This window comes from Lagenorhynchus albirostris, chromosome 2, assembly GCF_949774975.1.
Source record: "Lagenorhynchus albirostris chromosome 2, mLagAlb1.1, whole genome shotgun sequence".
In the NCBI taxonomy this organism is placed as follows: domain Eukaryota; kingdom Metazoa; phylum Chordata; class Mammalia; order Artiodactyla; family Delphinidae; genus Lagenorhynchus; species Lagenorhynchus albirostris.
Window position 1 is genome coordinate 46,824,647 of NC_083096.1, and position 19,552 is coordinate 46,844,198.

Consider the following 19,552-nt stretch of genomic DNA (forward strand, 5'->3'; position numbering starts at 1 on the left):
TAAATGTAACTTTCTTCTTCTGTTTTTTTAAAATTTATTTAATTTTTGGCTGCGTTGGGTCTTTGTTGCTGCGCATAGGCTTTCTCTAGTTGCAGTGAGCGGGGGCTACTTTTCATTGTGGTGTGCAAGCTTCTCCTTGTGGTGGCTTCTCTTGTTGCAGAGCACGGGCTCTAGGCACAGTAGTTGGGGCTCGCGGGCTCTAGAGCGCAGGCTCAGTAGTTGTGGCGCACCGGCTTAGCTGCTCCGCAGCATGTGGGATCTTCCTGGTCCAGGGCTCGAACCTGTGTCCCCTGCATTGGCAGGCGGATTCTTAACCGGTGCGCCACCAGGGAAGTCCTACTGCTTCTTTTTTTAACCAGGTATAAGGCACCATGCTAAGAACTTTTACTCTGTTATCTAATTTATTCCTTCTCAAACCCTAGGAAACATATTATTTCCATTCTAACACTGAGGAAACTGGAATCAAAAGGTTAGATAACTTACCCAAGATCATACACCCCGTTTTCAAACTCAGGGCTGCCAGAAAGTAAAGGCCTTACTCTTAAATCACTATACCTTTAAGTGCTGTGCTTGGCTAATGCTCATATTTGGAGTATCAGGCTAAACTTTCTGATAATATAGCTCCACTTTTGAAAGCAAAGTAACACACTGACAAGGTAAATCCCATGAGAGATAACAGCTTTCGATATAAGAATTATCCTGAACATAACAAGAAAAAGACAAATAGAAAAAGTACCAAATTCAAATAGAGTTAGAAAACAAAACAAAACAAGGAAACACATGAAGACATAAACAAGGCCAGAGCAAAGAGTCATAACAGACATTAGTAAACTGAAATACATTCATACATGCTTTGAATGAATATTCATCAAATATATGCAAAGATTCCACTATGCATCAGGCACTGCAGAGGCCTTAGGGATACAAGTGTTAGCAAAACAGTCCCTGTCCTCAATTAAAAAAAGAGTCTTTGGAGTTAAAAACAGAAGCCTTTGGTGACCTGACCAAGTATAGTTTCAGTGGAAAGGTAGGGGTAGAAACCAGAGAACAATGGGTTGAGGGAGTCAGTATAGACCATGTTTATAAGGTGATAAATGGGGAAGATAAATATAGAACAAATGCTAGGGAAGGACAGGTTAAGGGAAGCTTGCTCAAATGTTTATGACAAAGCTCCAATTAAGGAGGGAAAAGGTTGAATATAAAAAAAAGTCTGTGGGCTTCCCTGGTAGCGCAGTGGTTAAGAATCCACCTGCCAACGCAGGGGACACAAGTTCGAGCGCTGGTGCGGGAAGATCCCACATGCCAGTGGAGCAACTAAGCCCATGCTCCATAGCTACTGAGCCTGCGCTCTAGAGCCTGTGGGCCACAACTACCGAAGCCCACACACCTAGAGCCCATGCTCCACAGCAAGACCGCAATAAGAAGCCCGCACACGCAACAAAGAGTAGCCCCAGCTTGCCGCAACTAAAGAAAGCCCGTGATCAGAAATGAAGACCCAACGCAGCCAAAAGTAAATTAAAAAAAAAAAAAAGTCTATGAGATCCAGAGCAAAAACAAAGAAAACCTCCTTAATAAGGAAGATGAGAACCTTTTCCTTTCTAAGAGCGACAGAGGCAAGGACTAGGAGAGGAAGGAACAGGAAGCAGATCAGTCCCACCAAAAGGTTTTTATTTTTATGTTCAAATAAAGACCATTTGCTGAGAGTAAAACTTCAAGAAAACAGCAAAAGTTTAACTACTGTAAAGAAATGGGCAAAACTGGGGGGAAAATCAACTAATAGGTATTGAAGTGGAAGACTGCATTTAAACAACTGGCCAGTCTGTAAGATTTTTTTTCCAGTGAGGCTATCCATAATACCCAAAGAAGCATATTTTCAGAATCATTCAGAGCAGATTTTCCTAGACAAGTGAGCTGGGAGGACAAGAGGACTGAGGATACTGGTAAGACAGGTTAAAGTAACATATCAAAAAATGGGCAGAAGAGCAAAAACAGGAGGAGGAAGAAAAGAAAAAAGCAGGAAGTGACTAACAGCGAAAAATTTGGAATCTACACTGGAAGTCCTGAACAGAGAAGCAGCTGGATTAATGCGGATCAGGCTGTGGTCAAAATGGAATGGTTGAATGTAAGACTTTAGAGGTAGAAGAATTCTGAAGAATAAAGTCTAAGATATAATATGGACATACATAAAGGTTAATATATTAAAGAGAAAGATTAAGAGAGAAAAGAAAAGAAAAAGGAGAGCTGCATTTTAAAGAGTGTTCTAAGAAAACATCAGTTCTATGAGCTGTGACATAGCTTTGGAAACCCCAACCTCTATCTCCCTCTTGGAGGTTCATAATACACATTAGCATGTTACAAACTATGAGAAGTCTTACATAAAGAATCCAGTTTAACCCCGTATTTTGAAATTTATGTTGCCTCGGATATATTGAGAACCCTAACATATATGAACTTCCCGTGTTCAGCGGAATACACTCTGGGAAATGCTAGAGTATTGGATAGACTTGTCTGTGTGTAATACAAGTAAAGACATCAAGGAATCTGCTTCAAAAAAAAGGTGAGATCATGAGACCTTCAGTACTGATGAGGATGTACAGAAACAGGTACTTTTCAAACACTGCTAGGGCCAGAATAAACAGTACAAACTTTCTGGCAACATCTACCAGGCATTATTTCCCCATTGCTGCTGTAACAGATTACCACTAATTTAGTGGCTTAAAACAACACAAATTTTATTCTTTTACAGGTCTGAAAGTCAGAAGCCTGAGTGAGTCTCGGTAAAAATCAAGGTATCACCATGGCTGTGCTGCTTTCTGGAGGCTCTATGGAAGAAACCTAGTTTTTGCGTTTTCCTTGTTATTGAGACTACCTGCATTCTTTGGCTTGTGACCCCCTTCCATTCCAACAGGATGTTATCCTCTGTGGTTCTTTTCTTTTCTTTTAAATTTATTTATTTACTTATTTTTTGGCTGCTTTGGGTCTTTGTTGCTGCACGCGGGCTTTCTCTAGTTGAGGCGAGCAGGGGCTACTCTTTGTTGCAGTGCGTGTGCTTCTCACTGCGGTGGCTTCCCTTGTTGTGGAGCACGGGCTCTAGGTGCGTGGGTTTCAGTAGCTGTGGCACGTGTGCTCAGCAGTCATGGCTCTCAGGCTCTAGAGCACAAGCTCAGTAGTTGTGGCACACAGGCTTAGTTGCTCCACGGCATGAGGGATCTTCCCGGACCAGGGCTTGAACCCGTGTCCCCTGTATTGGCAGGCAGATTCTTAACCGCTGTGCCACCAGGGAAGTCATATCTCTCTGGTTCTGATTCTTCTGCCTCCTTCTTCCACAGTTAAAGGATTCTTGTGATTACACTGGGCCCATCAAAAAATCCATGATAATCTCTTTATTTTAAGGTCAGCTGATTAGTAACCTTAATTTCTTTCCCCTTGCCATGTAACATAATATATTCATAAGTTCTGGGGATCAGCATGTAGACGTCTTTTGGGAGGCGTGTTACATGGCCTGCCTACCACGCTTAACAAAATATTTTGAAATGTGCATATCTTGTCATTCAAATAAGCATGCACAAGAATATGTGTGTACCAGGATGTTCATTACAGCATTTTTAAATAATAATAAAGTATCGGTAACAACACACATTTTCACTGTTAGGAATTCAGTTTAGAAAATTACAGTACTCCTGTAATTTTCAGCATGCTGACGTTTCCAATGATGCTTTAGATATATAATTATGAACATGTCTTTGATAAAATGTCAAGTGACAAAAGAAAGATTACAAACTTTTGTAATGAGAACAATCCCAGTTGTTAAAACTAAATACATACATATGTTTATACAAGTATGTGAATGCTAATATACATATAAAAAAATAACTGAAAGGCTACACAACCCTGGATGGTAGGGTGACTATAAGTTCCTGTGTGCCTCGAACAGTCCAGATTTATGCCTGATGTCCCAGCAATAATTAGCACTCTCTTTCACTGTTATATGATCACTCTTAAAATTTTCTGGGTTTTGTTTTGTTTAAAACAAGTATGTATTACTTTCCTGGATGCAGAAGTGGCAAGAACCAGATCTATATTACACGTGAAATTTTAAAAAACTAAAGTAATTTTTAAGAAATATGTTTTCTAATATATGAATCTGCAAACACTAATTGTGAATCATCTAAATTATATATATATATTATACCACTTGACAGCATCAATGACAAACAGATACCAAAAGGGAAAATTTTTCATTTTTAAAAGCACTGCCCAAGTGTGTACAGTGGACAAGGAGGGAGCAGATTAAGGCCAATGCCAACTCTGCCACTAATGAGGTACTCATTTTCCTTCTCTACAAAATGCCAATCCAGTTATGTAAGGTTATTGGATAGAAGAACTTAAGAAAACAATTATATAAAAGCATTCTGAAAAGTATAAAGCACTAGTAAAATGTAAGATGATACTCTTGAGGAATAAAACAGCCTACTTCACAGTTAAGACCTGTCAACTACCTTATACCCATTTAAGGCACAATTGCTGCCAACCAACTCAAAGACTACAAGTTTTAAGGTATATATTCATATTCAGAAATGCAGAACATGAAAACAATGCATAAATTAGGCTCTTTACCCACCTAGAACTATGGTGGGTTTTATATATACATCTTCCCATGTAATTCTCCCAATACTTCTATCATTGTCATTTTATAGACAGTAAAATACAGAGCAAAGAGCTAAAACTAGAGAGGTTTAAGGTCACACAGCAGAGCTGGGATCTGAACTCAGGACAACCTAAATACAAATTAGGCCAATCTTAATTCAAAGGTTTTGCTCATTCAACTCACTACACTATGTTGTTTTCATAGGAAGCCAAAAAAAACCCTGTATTGGTTTACAGACAACCTAATTAACATATTTTTTCTTTTTTTAAAATTAATTAACATATTTTTAATTAGCAAGTGACTAACATGTTAACATTTTCAGAATCTATGACCAATATGCCTTAACCTTTGAGTTGTGCTTCTTAATATTCTGACCTTTTTTCATGGAAAAGCAAAGCAAAACTAATGATTATTTTAGACAAATAATGTTATTATTTCAGTTATCTAAACTAAGCAGAATTTTCTTTTTTTTTTGGGGGGGCCGCGCTGTGTGGCTTGTGGGACCTTAGTTCCCTGAGCAGGGATTGAACCCAGGCCCTCGGCAGTGACAGCACAGAGTCCTAACCACTGGACCGCCAGGGAATTCCCTAAACTAAGCAGAATTTGAGAAATATGTATTTTAGATATTAAAACACAAAATTTTCACTTTAAAATATCTACACAAACTGCGTATGTGTGCAGAAGTACAAAATTTTGCAGATGCCCTAAGATACTTTTTATATCCAAATTCATCCTGTGGTGGTTCTCTTAGCACTATGCTTTTTATCTTTTCCCACCAGCAATAAAAAAATTTTCAAGTAAGTATACCCCTAACTCATCTTTTCTTTGAATACCATCTTCCAATTCCATTTTACTCTGATTATCTTATATCTCATCACCACACAGTATCTCAAAGAAAATTTGGTTAGTTGTTGCCTGGTGAAGAACTAAATAATAATTCATGACCTTTCTAAGAAGCAGTATTAGTAAAACGCATTCTAATATACTATATTCCAACTAACATAGCACTGAAATAGTAGGGCTTTGGGAAGAGGAGGGATGGAAAAAGGACTCAACATGGTCAGTGAACCCATGGAGTTTTTGGAAATAGACTGAGGATATTAATGCATCAATACAGCAATTCTTTAAATATAATAGATTTCAGAATCATGCTTCTCACTTAAGACAGACACTACAGAAGGGAAAATGCCATCAAGAACTGTGGGAACAAAATGTTAATGATCAAAAGGGTCTACAACGGTTTTTTTTCTTTATGACAGATTTGAAAAAGTTAAATCCAAAGAGACTTCACTTAATGTTCTGATCTCATCGCCCAATGCTACAGAACTCCTTTCCGTACCTCCGCCTTCCATGTTTGATCTCAACAGGTGAGGGATTCTATAAAATAAGTCTATAAACTCAGTTATTTTCAGAATTTTCATGTATTCATTAAAACTCCCCCCATAATAATTTAATAATGTTCCAAATAACTAACTTTTGCCTAAGATGAGGCTACTGTCAAAAACATGGAAAGGAAATTTAAATATTTATGTATCTTAAAGGAAATACTGGAGGCATTACATAAATTTCTCATCTCTTCATATTCTAGTAGAAATACATATAACAAACATCAGCCATTTAAGTATAAATTATTCCTGTAAGACTAATGAAAGGTTTATTGAAAGAGCACCTTAGACTCCCAAAGGAAATGCAGAACGAGATTTAGAGTTCCTCCAACACACAGTCCCCAAGCATTTACTCATTCTGCCTGCTACATTCTTCCCTTCTTTTTTTTTCCCCCCACTGGAAAATAACTTTATTGAGATTCTACCAGCTGTATAATCTGTTCTGACATTAGGCCCCTTCTTCCTTTGCAATTCGGTCCTTCTTAAGTGGTCCCATGAACGCTTTCTTCTCCTCCACAGTCTGGAAACAGCCATGGTCAAATTTGGAGGTGGTGTCAATAAACTTAAGGTCTGTCTTCTCCAGGGCCCGCTGTTTGGTCTGCACCAGCAAGGACTTGCCAAGGGTGAGCACTTGCTTCTTGGTTCCTACCACGCAGCCTTTGATAATGACAAAGTCATTGGTCACTTCACCGTAGTGGACAAAGCCACCCAGAGGGTTGATGCTCTTGTCAGACAGATCATAATCAGTAAAGGCATTGTTCTTGATCAGTTTGCCATCCTTGATGAGGTAGCCCCGGCCAATCTTGTAGATCTTCTTGTTGATCTCGGTGTGGTGATGGTAGCCTTTCTGCCCGGCCTGAGTCACAGAGAAGGCCACCCATGCAGGACGCCACGCCCCAATACAGGCAACCTTGCGCAGCCCTCGGTGGGTCTTACAGGGCAGCTTCTTGGTGTGCCAACGGCTGGTGACCCCTTTGTAGCCTTTGCCCTTGGTCACCCCAATGACATCAATCATCTCATCCTGCCCAAACACTTGGTTCACGGGGACCTGCTGCTCTAGCCTCTCTCGGGCCCAGTCCAGTTTTTCGGCCTCAGTGCCTCCGTTCAGCTGGATCTCCATGAGGTGGGCCTTCTTCCGGCGTAGAGGAAGCAGGCGCATCTGGGTGTGGGCAATGACATGAATGACCTGGTAGTACTTCTTCAAGCTGCTGAAGTCCCTCTCCAGCTGCTTCTTGCCATCTACATCCTGCCACTTCTTGCAGTATTTGGTGAAGGCCTTCTTCTTAGATTTATGCCAGTTCTTATAGAAGCGTCTTTTGCATTCATCACTGATGTGCTCAGCAAAGATGGTCTTAAAGGTCCGGAGGCCTCGAGGTGTTTCCATGTAGCCCACAATGACCATGGGTGGCGTCTCCACGATGGTCACAGCCTCCACAACTTCCTTCTTGTTCACCTTGGACCCTGGCCTATCAACCTCCCTCACAATGTGGGTCATGCCAGCCTTGTAGCCGAGGAAGGCTGTGAGGTGCACGGGCTTGGAAGAGTCATCCTCGGGGAAGCTCTTCACCTTCCCGTGGTGCCGGCTGCTGCGCTTCCGAGGCAGAAAGCCCAGGGACCCATGCCTGGGAGTGGAGAACTTCCTGTGAGACATCCTGCTGTCGGAGGCTGCCGGTAGAGCTTCTCTTCTTTCTTTACCTGACTAATCCTACTCATCCTGTAAGACTGACCTCTTGAGTTCAACTCCAGAAGCTATCTCTGAACTCCCGGGCAGTAAAAGTTCCACTTCCCTCAATATACTCATGGCATCCCTTGAAAACATTCACCTTGGTATTTACCACATTACAGCTGCCCCTTGCTATCAGCAGGGGATTGATCCCCAAATGCTCAAGTCCCTTATATAAAATGGTATAGTACTTGCATACAGCCTTTGTACATCCTCCCCATCCTCCTGTATACTTTAAAGCATCTTTAGATTACTTATAATACCTAATCCAATGTAAATGCTATGTAAATAGCTGTAAATACAATGTAAATGCTACGTACACAGTTGCCTGCACTTGGCAAATTCAAGTTTTGCTTTTTGAACTTTCTGAAAAATTTTTTCCCCAATATTTTCCATCCGCAGTTGGTTGTATCCACGAATGTGGAACCCGCAGATACAGAGGGCCAACTGTATATTGAAATATCTGTGCAACATCCATCTCCCTCAGGAGACCACTAGCCTAAGAAACAAAAATCAGTTCATTTGCCTTTATATTCTTAGAGCCTAGCACTGGCATTCGTAAGTAATCCATAAATGTTTTGCAAAAATGAAACAAAGCATGAAAACTCTATGCAACACCTATTATGTACATTACGCATTTAAAAATTGCTGAGACATGATCTCTATCATACTCAGTCTAGCTGCAGAGATAATTCACGTACATAAAAAAAAGAGGTCACTAGAAATTTAAGAAATTATAAGTACCAAATGACTGAGAGACAGGAAATGCTACAGAAAGTCAATGACTGCAGAAATCACCCGGGTGGACATGAAATTTTCCCACAGAAGGTGAAACTTAAGAGAGTGGAGGACAGTACCTCCTGCAGGGGAAATGGCCTTGGGAGACAGATTAAAGCAGGAGTGGATAAACCATGTTTAGAAGACAACGAGTAGGTTACTCTAGCTAGGGCAGTTGACTCTTTTCAAGAGGTAAGGAGATATCATGTGACAGAGATAGACGAGGGTCATTTTATGGAAGGCCAAGAATGCCAAACTAAGGAGCTGAAGTGAGGGAAAGCCACATACAAATGCTTGTAAATAGAAGCAATGCAAAATTAATTGGCGGGGGTGTGGGGGGGGACAGGCGGTGGAGTCTGAAGGAGAACCGGAATTTAGTAAACATATGTGAACTTTTTTTTTTTTTTTAAAGGCTGACCACAATTTTATGAGATCAATGTTCAATTTAAAGATAAAGAAATCATGGGCTTCCCTGGTGGTGCAGTGGTTGAGAGTCCGCCTGCCGATGCAGGGGACGCAGGTTCATGCCCCGGTCCGGGAAGATCCCACATGCCGCAGAGCGGCTGGGCTTGTGAGCCATGGCCGCTGAGCCTGCGCGTCCGGAGCCTGTGCTCCGCAACGGGAGAGGTCACAACAGTGAGAGGCCCGCGTACCGCAAAAAAAAAAAAAAAAAAAAAAGATAAAGAAATCAAGACCCAGAGATGTTGTTAGTTCAAAAACAGAGAAAGTAGTGGGTAGTGTTTAAAAACCCAAAGTCAATGCTTTCTTCTTGCTACTTCCAAGAACTGCAGGCAAGGTACAAGGTGAATACTATTTCAACAGTTATATATATAAATTGACAGTGCTGGAAATAGAAAAGAACAGACAACAGGAAGGCAGCATTTCCAAAGAGGTGTATGTGTGGAAGAGGGTGAGGAAAAAACTGGGAGAACTCAAAGATGACTGCAAGGTTTTAAACCTGAATGGGAGGATGGGGAGTGGCAGCACCAATGAGGAAAATGAGAAAACATGAGGGATAGGGGAGAAGAGAAGGGTAAGGATTAATTAAGAGTTTACCTTTAAGAGTGCTGACTTTGCTGTGACAGAAAGACTTCTAAAATTAGGAATGTCCAGAAGGCAGAGGTGCAAAATTATCAATTAGTCAGTGCCAGTGGCTAAACTCCAGGCCTTATATTGACACATAGCTAAAACTTACATGCTTACTATATGCCAGAACTATCCCAAGCACTTTACATGTTAACTCACTTGACCTTTATAACTCTAAGGGATAGATGCTACTACTACCCTCACTTTTCAGATGTGGAAACTGAGGTACAGAAAACTTAAGCAGCTTGCTCAAGGTAATACAGCTAATAAGTGTTAGAGCTGTGCTTTGGATCCAGGCAGTTCTGCCCCAGAGACCATGCTCTAAACCACTGGTCCCCAACCTTTTTAGCACCAGGGACTGGTTTTATGGAAGACAATTTTTCCATGGATTGGGGGGGGATGGTTTCAGGATGATTCAAGTGCATTACATTTATTGTGCACTTTATTTCTATTATTATTACATTGTAATATATAATGAAATAATTACACAACTCACCATAATGCTGACAGGAGGCAGAGCTCAGGTGGTAATGAAAGTGATGAGGAGTGGCTGTAAATACAGGTGAAGCTTTGCTAGCTCGCTCACCAGCCGCTCACCTCCTGAGGTGCAGCCCGGTTCCTAACAGGCCACGGGCCAATGGTGATCCGGGGGTTGGGGACCTCTGCTCTAAACCACTATACTCACTATACTCAATTGCACTTTGTTATGTATGATCCTATGCTTATGCCTATTTCACTAAATAGTTTATAAACTCTCTGAATGGCAGGCATGATATCTTTTACCAATTTGTCTCTGCAGGACTTAGCACAATGATTTATACTAAGTAGGTGCCTGACAGATTTTAAACAATGATGATGGGGTGACAGCAAAGTACCGTGATTTCTGAGGAAAAAAAATGTTAAAAGAAAATAGAGGAATATAGCCATGCTTTTCTTTTTGCCATAAGTGGGGTGAGGTGGACCAGGAAAGTAAGATAAAATAAGAATCAGAATCTCAGTGCTAAAAACAACAGAGCTCACGAAGTTTCTGTACGGCCGCTGTGCGTACATCATAGCAGCTATGAACTATGTGGTAATTATGTACTTACTTATAGGCCTGGTAAAACTACTTGAGGGTATATTCTCATTTCATCTCCAGGGACCTGGGATATATCTTGGTGCAAACTGAATGTTTACTGATGCGATTGATGGATGGATATGAGAGGGACACAGAAAGACAGAGAAAGGAGAGCAAAAGTCTGTGTGTGAAAGAGAGGAAAACAATCAATGGATGAATTTGGCCATTAGGTCTTTGGCATCTTTGTAAAGGTTAATTCCAATAAAGTGCTAAGGAAAAACAGCTGGATTACAAGGGACTAAGGAAAAGAAGATGGTAAATAAAAGGAAAAAGAGGGCTTCCCTGGTGGCGCAGTGGTTGAGAGTCTGCCTGCCGATGCAGGGGACACGGGTTCGTGCCCCGGTCCGGGAAGATCCCACATGCCGCGGAGCTGCTGGGCCCGTGAGCCATGGCCACTGAGCCTGCGCGTCCGGAGCCTGTGCTCCACAACGGGAGAGGCCACAGCAGTGAGAGGCCCGCGTACCGCAAAAAAAAAAAAGAGAAAACACAGTACAGGGCACACTTGAAATTGTTAGCCATAAAGGAAAGGTAAGGAAGGACAGAGCTTAAAAGGAAAACGGGAACAGGAAAGAATTTTTAACAGAAGGCTGATATTGGTCCACAAAAGAGAAGACTAGTAAAGGGAATAATTAAAAAGACTAAAAGAAGAGAGACAGCACATCTGAAATAAGGTTCTGGAGGAATAATATATAAGCAAGAGCAGAGGTAAAGAAAGGCATTCTGCAGGACTCTACTAGCCAAACTGTTTTTCCCTTTTTGAGACCTATACCAGCCATCAAGTCTTCAGGAACCACCACTCCACATATCTCTAGTTCCCTGTCCATAACCAATGTTATGCAAGAAAAACTTAGAAAGGCCTGGCCAGAGTTCTAATGTCATATATTAAGTGGGAGTGAATAAAATTTTTAAAAATGTATTTGGAATAAAGGAGCCATGAGATGCCTGAAATGTCAATTTACCCAATAATCCACTTTTTAAAAGTCCCATCCATATTTCAAAACCCAGATAAAATCTCACCTCCTCCAAGATACCTTCCTCACCCCAACTCCGTTGGAATAAAGTTCTTTTTCCCTAAACTTACACAGTACCTGTTTCTCTATCATATCACTTACCAGTTCATCCACTATTACAGTTACTTAAATGTCTTTCTCTAGTATCTTTGAGTTTCCCATAGGCAAAGCCCCTATAATTGTGCTCTGCACATAGTAAGTGTTCAATAACTGCCAGTAAAATAAAACACAACTTTAAAAAAAATATATTTAAAACTTGTACAAGTTTCTATGGGTGAAGCCTAAACATAGTAACTAGCCTATCACTACCTAAGAGAAAACTGCTAAGAGAAGCCTTGGAAATAATCTGTGGCTTTAAGGAGAAGAAAAAAACATGAATCTAAGTGAATCTGCACCCACAGGGAACTTCTGGCAACATGTGGAAACATTTTTGGTTGTCACAAATTGGGGAGAATGATACTGGCATCTAGTGGGTAGAGGCCAGGGATGCTGTTAAACATCCTGCGATGCACGGGATTGCACCCTGCAACAAGGAATTATCTAGCACAAACCCTGAACAACACTGTTACTTAGTCTACCTGAGATTCCTAAAGTTTTCTTAACGTAGTCACCTACTCTTTCCACTGACTTTAAAACTGGGTCTCAAGGAAGGTGAAAACAACCTGCCTAAGCAGCTCCACTTACATGTTAACAAGAAAGGAGTTGGTTACAAGTTCTCACTTACCATGTGACATGTTTGCCAAAATGCCATCCCTGTATTTTTCTGTAACTGTTGATTAGCCCTTCTTAGTTATATGTAACCTCCTAGATCACTGTTAAGTCTATCCACAACAATTCAGCAACTAAATTAAAATATAGCTTGATTACAAAACTTAAATGGCAATATGTGAGGACCACCTGCCAAAATACCCACCTACAGATGAACAATCCACCATCCAAAAGATATCTGCTTAATAGTGTATTCTCTGAGAAAGATCAATCAGTTAAACAAACCCACCTAAACTTTCAGGTACTCATGCATGCCACCAAGAACAAAAATCTGAAAGGCTAGCCACGTTTAGAGATGTAGTTGGAGGCTGCGAATGGTATTTCTCCACCATAAAACAAACTATCCCTTTTCAAGGCTGAACTCCCCTCCACCCCAAAATTGCCTCATGACAAACTTGCTACACTAGTGGGTCCATATCTTATTATAACGTATCTTACAAAACAAAACAAAAACTCAACAAACGCTTCATCTACCATGAAGGTAAAACATAGCAGCTGTTAGAAAGCAAGGAAACACAGGCTAGGACAGGAAGTATACATTTTGAATCCAACCGAAACCACAAGGGAGGCAGAAATTAACTGCTAAAATAATTTAGCCTGTTAATATCCAAGCAGGTAAAATGCTATTAACATTATTATAACAAAAAATAGACTTATAAAGCCTCAAGAGAGGGTCATTTTTTTTTCAAACAATTTTCCCATGTTTGGTAAATCGGCCATGTTTGGCTGATTTTCTGGGACCAAAGCTCTTTTAGATCCTGGGCATGGGAGTGGGAGGGGGCTGGATGGGTCAGGGGGCGACTTCTCAACCATGTGAATTAATATCAGTGTGTGCTATAGGACTTCTTGAAGGTTCTAGCAACAGTGAATATCCAGTCCAGCATTACCAGATTCTTCCAGAACCTGGAGCCCACCCTATTTAGTATATTTATTTCTCCCAAATGATCCCATGACCTTGTTTGCCTCCCCAGGCTACAATAAGACTCTGCTTGTTAATTTATCCAGTCTCATCCCCTCCCTTTACCTCCCTCTGTCTCAAGATTTACAGTGACATATTTTATCTTACAATATACTGGATATTTTAATTAGTACTTAAATGACAGCCATTTTTCTGCTGTCTCAGAAAAACAACCTTGTGGATGTTATATTCTACTTCTGGTAACAAAGTTTCTGTCAAAGAAATGTGCAACTGGAATGCACCTCTCCACCCATAGAGGTATCATGCAAAAAATTTCTAACAAAACAGACGATTTGTAGGCCTTTCCTGTCAGTGGTCTAACGCCAGGGATCAACTTCAAGTGGATCCCACAGGAAAACCTTCAGCATAAAAAGAAATTAAAGATAAAAAGAGGAGAACACTGGAGGAAAGAGGGAGGAGAGTATGAACAGTTGCCTCCCACAGTCACAGCAGATGTCATTCAGTGGCACCGGTGCCACCTTGTACCATCAGATTTGACCTGTTTGGTATTCCCTATGGCTATGATTATTCCACTATCTCATCTTCCAAAACAACTTCAATGATACCTTTCCTGTATGGTACTTCAATACTTCCCCCACCCATTTTTCCAACTTTGACATGTTAATTTCCATATTTCTATTCTTTCAAGTGCTATTCTCTTAAAGCATGAAATTATACCTCACCTACTATCTTCTCTATGGCCTCACCCTTCTTCCACCCTTCTCAAGTGAACTATATTCAATACACCCTATTCTTTTACTCAACAAAGATGTCCAAGTCTTTACAAATCTTTCCATTTTATCATAAATCAAAAGAGAAAACACTGAAATTTTCTTCAATCTGAGTATTAAATTTCCAATGTTATACAGTCTAGAAGCCCCAAATTTAAGACCATTTCTTATTTTTATAAAATATAAGAAAGTATTCTCAACTTAATCATTTGGATAGGAGTCTTATTGGGTCTCCTATTTCAAAAAATGACACTCCCCTTCTAACAAAAAAAATTTCATCATCCTTTCTTGCCCAGAACATCACCCATCCAGAGGATAGGTTTCCTCTCCTTTCATCTATGCTCTACTTCTACAAGTCAAGACCAATTCAGTCCCCTTGCTGTTGAATTCCCTCTTTCTTTGTCTTACTAATGCTTCTTACTGCACATCCTCATTTCTCACTCTTTTGAAACTGCCATCTTACCACCCCACCATTTCAACACCAGACACCCCAGCTCATTTACTCTAAGAAATTAATTCAGCTGAGACAAAACTAATTTTCATCTACATGAGGGAAGATCTGTAGCTGTGCAGTCTAAAAATTGCCCAGTCATGGTTGTACACCACTGACAAAGGTAGACAACAAAACTCTTCCTAAAGTGAAAGTCACAAAGAAAAACTACTATACCCCCAACCACGCTCACTCAGCAATACCCAGCATTCTCCCTGGGTTGTCTATAAAAACCAATGGTTCCATATGCATCAAAGAAAAGAAAGTGAACATGATGCTTCCCTGAACATAGTCTCTAGTCTCTCACAGCAGACTTTATTTTTTAATACAATTTTTAAAGGTTACTTTCCATTTACAGTAATTACAAAATATTGGCTATATTCCCCATGTTGTACAATACATCCTTGAGCCTGTCTTACACCCAATAGTTTGTACCTCCCACTCTTCCACCCCTATACTGCACCCCACTCCATCCCCACTGGTAACCACTAGTTACTCACAGCACTTTACTGGAATGATTATCTAAAGAAGAGAAAGAGGGAAATTCTGGCTGGTGCAAGCCTTACTTTATTATCTCTTCCCATTAGCCTCAGACTACTATTAGCCCTAAGACTTGCTTTATTTACTTAGAATAGATGAACAAGATTGAGAAAAGCCTGGCTCTCAGGAATTTTTAAGTGATTCCAGGTCCTATGCCTGTTCAGTTTTGCCTATTCAACTTTAGCTGGAAAATTTAGGCTAAACATTGTGTTCATTCTTATTCTTTTCTCCCTCCTTCAATAAACTAAATTCATCTCAAGGTGTCTACTACTGATTCCGCAACCTAAGGGTAGTCTTCCTTACCATGCTAACTTTAAAAACATAAGATACATTAACACAGAAGCCTCTCAAAGCCAACTGATCTTCCCATTAAAAATACCACCACTCAAAAAAAAAAAAAATACCATCACTCTCCCAATCTGCTTTTCATTATACCTTTCCAGTCCCACTGCTACCACCTTATTTCTAACCCTTAACTGCCCACTACACAGATTCATCTTCCTAATACATAGCCATGAACATGTGATTTCCCTTCTAAACAAATCATCTCAGATTCTCCACTGTCCACCCATTTTAACCATAAACTACAGACCATAATATTCAAGATACTCTCAAATATGGGCACCTAATCAAATAGGCTTTCCCTGACCACGCTTGTTTATAAAAAACAGCACATCCCTATCTTGCTTTATTTTTCTTCCTAGTACTTTGTCACCACCTGGTAAACATATTTATCTGTTCATATGTTCATTTGTTGTATCCTTCTGTTAGAAAATACTTTCCCATGTTCACTCTTTGGTTCACCACTGAATCCTCAGTGCCTAGAATACGGTAAGCTCTCAAGCCATACCTGTGGAAAGAATGGATGTCACACAGTATAGCTGATCTGGAGTTAGAAGACCTACATTTGAGTTAGAGCTTCCACATACCAACTATATGATCCTCAACAATTTTAACTTCTTTGGGCTATACTTTCTTCATCTGTAAAAAGAAGGGGGTCAAACTTAATAAGATATGAAACTCTTAAGTTTTTCCAGCTGCATCACCTTACATTCTTGTTTAACTGGACTGAATACCTCCCCCAGCACCCAACTCTCCTTTCCATATATCTCTGCTCAGTTTCCTTACATTTGGATTCTTCCTTCTCAATACACACTTCTCAGAATACTGTTTATCCTTAAGGTCCATTTTAAGTGCCATTTTCTCCTTGAAGCCTAACAAACTGTAAACTCTGCAAGAGGAGGGTGGAGTTCTCACTTTTCTACTCTCAGAAGTTATTATAATGCCTCCCATATAGATGATCAACAAAATGACTGATGAATCATGTGTATGTATGAGAAAATAAACAAAGGAAACTTTTCCTGATTCATCTCAATTGCTCAGGTAATCTCTTGCCTTTGGACTCTTATAAAACTGGCATCTTTCATGATCCTTACCATATTTTACTTTCCTAATATATACTAATCTGCAAATTCCTTAAAATTAAGGACTGTCCTGATAGTTTCCATATCTCCTCTCTATAGCATCTATCATACATCTTTGCCACAGTTGTATTTATTAAGCTTATCTCATATGTTAAACAACAAAGGGATAATAAAGGAGAAAAAGGACTTCGATATACAGGTATCATTCCAACTGCCCACTGTACAGTTATTGAGCATACATGATGTGTGTTATTAAACTCAGGCATTCCACCATACTTGAAAGATCTCATCATTCCCTCCTCTACACACACTGCTTAATAAAACGATTACTACTTTCAAAAGCAGAATAGCTACCCTCATGTATCACCTAACTACAAACCTTCTCTTGAAACATACATGCAGGGATCCACTCACATTATCAATACTTTCACTTCACTAAACAGCTAAAGTGACTTTTCTGCTCATTTCAGACTTCTACCCCGTCCAATTCCCTCCTCCACAAGGTACGAAACCACTTTTAAAATCATTTTCCCATACACCTGCCCTTCTTAATTCTGCTACTGAAAGACAAAAAGGACCCGTTTCTGGATCTTCCTTCCCCTTTTCTAAGCAGTGGCAACTCCCCAATTAATCCCAGGCTCTGACAATCTTATTTTTCTCTGTCATCAAGATTTTGACCCTCGTTTACCTCTATCTCCAAGCTCTTATTCTGCAACTCCCCAATTAATCCCAGGCTCTGACAATCTTATTTTTCTGTCATCAAGATTTTGACCCTCGTTTACCTCTATCTCCAAGCTCTTATTCTGCATCCATGGAACCTTCCTAGCTGCACAATAGCTGGTGCAATATGCTCTCGCCACCATGTACTTGGTTCCAATGTGTCTGCATCTTCTTCCTCCTACAATGTGTGTCAATAGCCCCCTTAACCCTCCCCAGATACACATCACATACTTTCTCACTCTGCACCCATACGTCACTCTACCTCGACATACAAGTTCCTTACCCCACTCTAATGAATCCACACGCCTCTTAGAATGGTATCTCCCGACTGCACTGATTCTAACCCAGTTTCTTCGGGGGAACCCAACCGCATCCGTAGTGCCTCCTTCTTTCCTCACTTCCTCACCCATTCCCTTCTTTATGCCCTCCACCCGCACTCCGCCAACTAACTACAGATGACATTATTCCTCAGTACTTCCAACCCCAGAATGAAGAACAAACTCCAGCTTCCTGCAGTCTCCCCCTCCTCTAGTCCTCCCTCCCCGGCCCCACACACACCCCAGGTGTGCAGACTTCCACCTTGTCTTCTCCCCATTCATCGCTCCAGTCAATCCCACACACCACGTTTCCCCGCCACCGGGATCAGACACCTCCACACCCACCTCCACTCCGGGTCGCCGCCGCCTCCCCCCAACCCTCACTAGAGAGCCCGCGACCCGGGGCGCGCGCACACACACATTCTCACGCTTCCCTAACCTCCTTCTCCGCACTGAGACTAGCCGGCTCCGGGGGAACTCAGTCCTGCTCGCGGGGGCTAGGCACCCAAGTGTGTGCCTGCTCCGCCCCCTCCCGCTGATCCTCGCAGCCCCCGCCTCCCTGCCCGGGAAGGAGAGAACACAGCAACTCCCCCGCCACCCCGGACATACCACCTCTGTGTCTGTTGCTCCATGCCCCAACCTTCGGCCCGCTCCCCGCTACGTACCGGGCCGGCCTCGGCACTCACCGGAGATACTGCGCGCTCTGCAGGCTCATCCTCCGCCGCCGCGTCTTCCCGCGAAGCCTCTGTGGGTCTCTCAGGCTCCTCGGAGCGGCCCCACGGCACCGCGGGTGCTGGCGGCCGCCGCCATCTTCCTCTCCTCCGGCTCCTCCTCGCTCAGCGGGGGTTGGGGGTGAGTGAGGCGAGGGGGAGGGAGCGGGGATAGCTGCTCTCGCTGCTTCTCCGGCCCGTGGGGCTCAGGGACACTCCGACCCGGGAGGGGGGAGGGGGAGGGAGAAGGGATAGGGGCGGGGTAAAGAGGAGGGAGAAGCAGAGAAGGAAGTGGGGTCTCTCTCGCGAGATTTCAGCGGCGCCGGTCCCTCCGGGTGATTTCCGCCTCTCTGTAGCGCTCCCTCTTGGGATCAGTTAGCGGTGGGGCGCCTGTGCGGCTGCTGAGCGGCCCACTGGAGGCGATTGGCGGCTTCCGGCCAATCCACCCAGCTTCTCCCGCGCAAGGGGGCAACCCCAGCCTCACCGGGAACATCGAGCTCCAATCAACCGGGAGTTACACTCAAAGTCTTCCCCCGTCTTTGCACTCCACCCGATTTCTCTCTTCCTTTTTCCACTCCTCCACTCTTCCCTACCGGAAACGACGCCCCTTCCTCCTACAGTTCCGGCCGCCAGTCCCTTGTCTCTGGCCTGCCCTCGCGCCCTAGAGAGAAGCTAAGGACCCCCTCCTCTTTTCTGTGGCCCCACCCCCTGCACGGAGGGAGGCTGTTGGAGGGGATAGGGTGGAGCCCAGGGATGAAGAGAAAAGAAACCAATCGGATTGGATAAGCAGCTGCAAAGGCAACTGGAGGCTGTAGTTGTATTGTCATAGTAACCAATGTGTGCAGACAGAATGACCCTCCCTTGGCGAGTGGATTCCCCGGAAAGTGCCCAGGGTTCCCCCTGGCTTCCCTTCCATCTAAAGGCCTCCCCCAGGTTGGGAATCCGGGTAGTTCTCCTGGGCGGAGAAGTTCATTTTCTCCTCCCTTTCCCTTTCCCGCAGCAATGGGGGAGACCCCGAGGCATTCACCATGGGCTTTTCCACCCGCCTGCGGGCGGGAACCACCTCCATAGTTTTCCACTCCGTGCCGGGCTTGGGGAGGGCTGGGCCTACGCAGAAGATGCTGGGCCTGAAGGCTGGTGGGCGGCGG

General features: G+C 42.5%; 3 protein-coding genes across 9 annotated transcripts in view; 1 reads left to right on the forward strand and 2 right to left on the reverse strand.

Annotated features, from left to right (window-relative positions):
* Positions 1–18,680, reverse strand: part of SMG7 (SMG7 nonsense mediated mRNA decay factor) — a 71,284-nt gene extending 52,604 nt beyond the window's left edge. For 2 of the 7 annotated variants that reach the window (XM_060131895.1, XM_060131879.1), the window contains exon 1: positions 18,381–18,677. Coding sequence is in view for 1 of the 7 variants with exons in the window: in XM_060131888.1 (XP_059987871.1) it covers positions 18,381–18,409 (29 nt within the window). In the remaining 6 variants the exon portion in view is untranslated. Of the gene's footprint in view, positions 1–12,659; positions 12,675–18,380 lie in introns of those variants that run through there. The other 5 variants (XM_060131870.1, XM_060131888.1, XM_060131909.1 and 2 more) reach the window with 5 other exon arrangements.
* LOC132515795 (large ribosomal subunit protein uL3-like) lies at positions 6,429–7,704 on the reverse strand. Its single transcript, XM_060142149.1, has one exon. It carries the CDS (start codon positions 7,682–7,684, stop codon positions 6,482–6,484), a length of 1,203 nt encoding a protein of 400 aa, XP_059998132.1. The 5' UTR covers positions 7,685–7,704; the 3' UTR covers positions 6,429–6,481.
* Positions 18,295–19,552, forward strand: part of NMNAT2 (nicotinamide nucleotide adenylyltransferase 2) — a 195,440-nt gene continuing 194,182 nt past the window's right edge. Inside the window, exon 1 of the mRNA XM_060131926.1 lies at positions 18,295–18,546. The gene's annotated coding sequence lies outside the window, so the exon portion shown is untranslated. The remainder of the gene's footprint in view (positions 18,547–19,552) is intronic.

Coding starts and splice junctions, on each gene's coding strand:
- LOC132515795 (XM_060142149.1), bottom strand. CDS start 7,684: ATGTCTCACAGGAAGTTCTCCACTCCCAGGCATGGGTCCCTGGGCTTT.